This window comes from Penaeus japonicus, unplaced genomic scaffold (assembly GCF_977035675.1).
Source record: "Penaeus japonicus unplaced genomic scaffold, GWHDUDI00000001_assembly GWHDUDI00000008, whole genome shotgun sequence".
NCBI lineage: Eukaryota > Metazoa > Arthropoda > Malacostraca > Decapoda > Penaeidae > Penaeus > Penaeus japonicus.
This window is the reverse complement of record NW_028234410.1, coordinates 28,170,092-28,175,091: the sequence shown is the minus strand read 5'-3', so window position 1 is coordinate 28,175,091 and position 5,000 is coordinate 28,170,092. Positions and strand designations below refer to the sequence as shown.

The 5,000-nt window shown below is 45.7% G+C and overlaps 1 protein-coding gene across 1 annotated transcript in view; it reads left to right on the top strand.

Annotated features, from left to right (window-relative positions):
• Positions 1–5,000, top strand: part of LOC122267606 (furin-like protease 2) — a gene marked incomplete in the record, with an annotated part of 326,186 nt that overhangs the window by 78,503 nt on the left and 242,683 nt on the right. The window contains 1 exon segment of the mRNA XM_086539276.1: positions 2,764–2,868. Coding sequence (XP_086395402.1) covers positions 2,764–2,868 — 105 coding nt within the window.

Here is a 5,000-nt window from a genome sequence, read left to right as displayed (position 1 = left end):
GGGCGAGAGAGTAGGAGGAATAAAAAGAAAAAAAAAGTAGTAGAAGAAGAAGAAGAAGAAGAAGAAGAAGAAGAAGAAGAAGAAGAAGAAGAAGAAGAAGAAGAAGAAGAAGAAGAAGAAGAAGAAGAAGGGAAGAAAAGGAGAGGGGAGAGAGGGGGAAGGAGGGAAGGTGGGAAAGGGGGGAATGGGAGGAGCACGCATCGGATGAGATGGCGGTCTGGGAATATATTTAGGGAAATCGTTTGGCAGATTTTTTTCGTACTGGTTTATCGAGGATTGGCTTTTTTCCCCCTTTTTTTCCTTTTTCTTTTTTGTGTGTGTATGTGTGTGTGTTTGTGTGTCTGTGTCCGTGATGGTGAATGATATGTGATTGTGTTTTTCTGTATGTATTTGTGTGAGCGTGTACTTGTGAATATCTACAGATGTGTATGTGCGTGTGCATGTATTTGTAGGCGGTAGGCCGGGCGTCGAAATCGATGGTGAGAATTATCGTAAACTTTTCTCCGATAATTAGTCCTAAGTCGTGCCTGGTCCGTGGTCCCTCTTCTCGCCTGTGTGGTTTTTCCGCCTTCTCTTCTTCCGCTTTCGCCGGCTGTGTCTTTATTGCCTTGCTTCCCCTTTCTTTTTTTGACCGATCACACTCCCTTTCTTTCCTTTTCCTTCTCTTCTTCCTGCTTTCCTTCTCTCCCTCAACTCTCTCATTTCTTCCCTCCATCCCATCTTCCCTTCATCTTTCTCGCCTTTTCACTTTCCCTTCCCTCTTTCCTCCTTCTTGCTTCCCACGTTTCTACCTCTGCTCCTTCCCATCTTCCCTCCCTCCCTCTCCCTCCCTCCAATCTGCGTTTCTTCTCACGCTTTCCTTCCATATTCTCTTCCCTTCTCCTTTTTCGTTCGTCTTGTTTATTCCCCGCGTTCTCATTTGTTCCTTGTTCTCGCGGGAGACTCTCCAGGGTCTCTTGATGTGATTAATTTTTGCCTCGCGGTGCCATCCCCTTCTCCTTAATCATGTGCTCCTGTTCTTTGTTCTCTCTCTCTCTCTCTCTCTCTCTCTCTCTCTCTCTCTCTCTCTCTCTCTCTCTCTCTCTCTCTCTCTCTCTCTCTCTCTCTCTCTCTCTCTCTCTCTCTCTCTCTCTCTCCCTCTCTCTCTCTTTCCCTCTCTCACTCTCTCCCTCTCCTTTCCTCCCTCCCTCCCTCCCTCCCTCCCTCTCTCTCTCTCTCTTCGTCTCTTCCTCCATATCTTTCTCAATCTCTCTCACTCTCCCTTCCTCTTTCCCTCTCTCCCTCTTTCCCTCTTTCCCTCTTTCCATCCTTCCCTCTTCCTTTCCTTCCCTTTCTCCGTCCGTCCCTCCCTCCCTCTCTCTCCCCCTCACTCGCATCATTTATTATGACCCGCCTTCTCTTTTTTTCTTCTTTTATCTTCGAATCGACTAGATACCCCTCTCCTCTCCCTTTCTCCCTCGCCTTTCTTTGTTCCTTGTCTATTTCTTTCGTTTTTTTTTATGTCTGGTGTTTCATTTTTTTTTTCGTAATGTCATTCGCTTAATTATCCTCGTTATTTCTCCCTTTATTGTTTTGGAACGTGACGTCATTCTCAATGTCGCATGAGTTATCGCGGATGCAGTGTGAGCGGGTTTTGGGGTTTGCACTCCAGACGCACTCCAGAGGGTGTGGGAGTAGGGCTTTGCGGAGGTGCAGGCTGGGGTGGAGGTGGAGTGCTCATGTTCGCTCCATCTATCGGTTTTATCTATTTTCCTTTTCGTTTTGGGTATCTTGTTATTCTGTTGTTTTTTTCACTTATTTATACTTATCTTATTCTCTCCCTTTCCCTCTCTCTCTTCATCTCCCATTCCCTTTTCTTCTTCCTTTCCCTCTCCCTCTCCCTCCCCCTCCCCCACCTCCTCCATCATTATATCTCTCTTCTTCGTCATCCTCTCCCTCTCCCTCACTTTTCTTCTCCCTCACTTTCCTTCTCCCTTTCCATCTATCTTTCCCTCTTCTTCATTCTTCCTTTCTCATTCCATCTCCCTCTCGCTCTCTCCCTCTCTCCTTCTCCCTCTCCCTCCCTCCCTCTCCCTCTCCCTCCCTCTACCTCTCCCTCCCTCTACCTCTCCCTCTCTCTGTGCAGCGCACATAAAGCAACGCAGCGACTCAAGTGACAAGCGTAGCCTATGCAGCTGTCAATCGGAGGTCACGCGTTCAATGCCAAACAATGCGGGTGGGGGGGGGGGGACGAAGGAACAGCGCCCAGTGGAGAATGCACAAGATAAAGCAGTCATATCTTCGATTTGTTGTTGTTGTTGTTATCATTGTAATTGTTGTTATTACTATTGTTAATACTATTATTGATAGAGTATTTATTATTTGTATTTGGTGGTGTTGTAGCGGCGGTGGTGATGAGAGGGTGGAGGAACAACAGTTGCAATATTGAGATAGATATTGTCTTTATTACACATACACACACACACACACACACACACACACACACACACACACACACACACACACACACACACACACACACACACACACACACACACACACACACACACACACACACACACACACACACAAACTTTTTCTTTCTTTCTTTCTTTCTTTTTTTTCTTGCCAAGTCCTTATTACCTTGTTAATGTGTCGCATTGTTTTGTTTTTTTTCATTCTGACCTTCTGTATACCATGGAATTTAATCAAGATTTTTATAGACTTTTTTGTCTTTGTTTCTTGTATTTGTCCCGTAAACTAACATGTCTTGACGCGTTTCAGATCGGCTCTTTGGAGAATTATTTCCTGTTCGAGCACCCGCATGTCCACAAGAGATCGGCCGACCCCGCGCATGCGCACCATGGCAATCTTCACGCCGAGCCTAAGGTAAGGTGTGTGTGTGAAGGAGAGGGGAGGGGGGGAATGAGAGGGGGAGAGGGGGAGAGGGAGAAAGGGAAAGTGAGAGATGGATATATATGTACATACATGCATATATATATATATATATATATATATATATATATATATATATATATATATAAATACATACAGAGAGAGAGAGAGAGAGAATAAGAATAAGAATGAGAATGAGAAACTGAGAGACTAGGATGGAGATAGAAACAAAATGGAAATAGCGACCGAGATTTTTAATGAATTGATATGTATGTGAATATGCAGAACGGCAGATAGATAAAAGTTAACCGAACCAGTTCCGACTCCCTCCCCTTGTTCTTCGAAATGTCTCCAGCACCGAGAGAAGAGATCAAAGAACACAAGATGAAGGGAGATAACACAAGCGGAAGAAATGAACAGGGGAACGGAGACAAACGAACAGGTGGGGTGGTTGGATGGTGACGGTGGAAGGAACCGTAATGAGGAGTGGAATGAGGGTGATGAAAGAGAGAGGGAGAGGGAAGAGAGAGAGAGAGAGGAGTGGAGATGGGAAGAAAAAGGGGGACGTAGGGGAGATGGAAATTGAGAGGGGAGAGAGGAAGAGGGAAGAGAGAGAGAAGGGAAGATGGAAAGGAAGAGCGGAGGTAGGGGAGATGGAAATTAAGAAGGGAGAGAGAAAGAGGGATGGAGAGAGAGAAAATAGGAGAGATGGAAAGAAAGAGAGGAGAGAGGGAGGTAGAGGAGATGGAAAGAATGACGGGAGGGAGAAAGAGGGACGGAGGAAGAGGGAAGGGATGAAAGACGCGAGAGGGGATTATTGAATTGTGAATTATTAATTGAAAAGGTGTAATCGAACGTGATGACGGATGGGATGGAGCGCTTGCTGCTTCTTATTGCTCCTCTTCCTTCTCCACCCTTTCTTTCTCTTCTCCGTCATTCTCCTTTCCGTCTGTTTCTTCCTTTTCTCTCTCTTCCCATTTTCTCCTTTCTTTCTCTCCTTCTCCTTTCCTTTTCCTTTCTTTCTCTCCTGCTCCTTTCCTTTTCCTTTCTTTCTCTCCTTCTCCTTTCCTTTTCCTTTCTTTCTCTCCTTCTCCTTTCCTTTTCCTTTCTTTCTCTCCTTCTCCTTTCCTTTTCCTTTCTTTCTCTTTCCTCTCTCTCTCTCTCTCTCTCTCTCTCTCTCTCTCTCTCTCTCTCTCTCTCTCTCTCTCTCTCTCTCTCTCTCTCTCTCTCTCTCTCTCTCTCTCTCTCTCTCTCTCTCTCTCTCTCTCTCTCTCTCTCTCTCTCTCTCTCTCTCTCGGTGTTACTCTGTCATTCTTTTTTTGGTCTTTTTCTCTTCGGATCTTCTGTTGTTCTCTCTTATCCACATCTTTATTGTTTTGTTTGTTACTGCTTATTTATTACTACTGTTGCGTCCATTACTCTTTATCTCGTTATCTTTGCTTCTAACCTCTTCTTTACCTTTTCCCTTCCATCCCCATCTATTCCTTGTCTTCCACTCCCTCCTCGTCTTCAATCCTTTCTCTTCCTCTTCCTCCTCCTCTTCTTCCTGTTCGTCTTCTTCCTCTTCTTCCTGTTTGTCTTCCTCTTCCTGGCTATCTCCTTCTTTCCTCGCTATCTCCTTCTTTCCTCCACTTCTATTCTCCTTCTCCTTTTCGTCCTGTCGTCTTCCTTTCCCCCCCTCCTCCTCCTCCTCCCCCTCCTCCTCCTCCTCCTCCTCCTCCTCCTCCTCCTCCTCCTCCTCCTCCTCCTCCTCCTCCTCCTCCTCCTCCTCCTCCTCCTCCTCCTCCTCCTCCTCCTCCTCCTCCTCCTCTTCCTTCCTGGCTCCCCCTGATAAAGCGGCGCAGTGTTCCCACGGCTGAACAGCCTCGTCATCATGCTTGCGTTTCTTCCCGGCGTCAAAATTGCGGCGCGAAAAAAACTACGTATCATAATAAACCCGCGGTCGTAAAAGTATGCCGTGAAAATATACATATATGCGTATATGCACTTAAAATACATAAATACTTAGGTGTATAAATATGCGCGTGGATATATGTACGCACGCAAAAACTCACTGGCTCGCTCGATCACTTACCAGGTCATTTATTCACCTACACTTTTATTCAATTATTCACTCAGTTATGCAC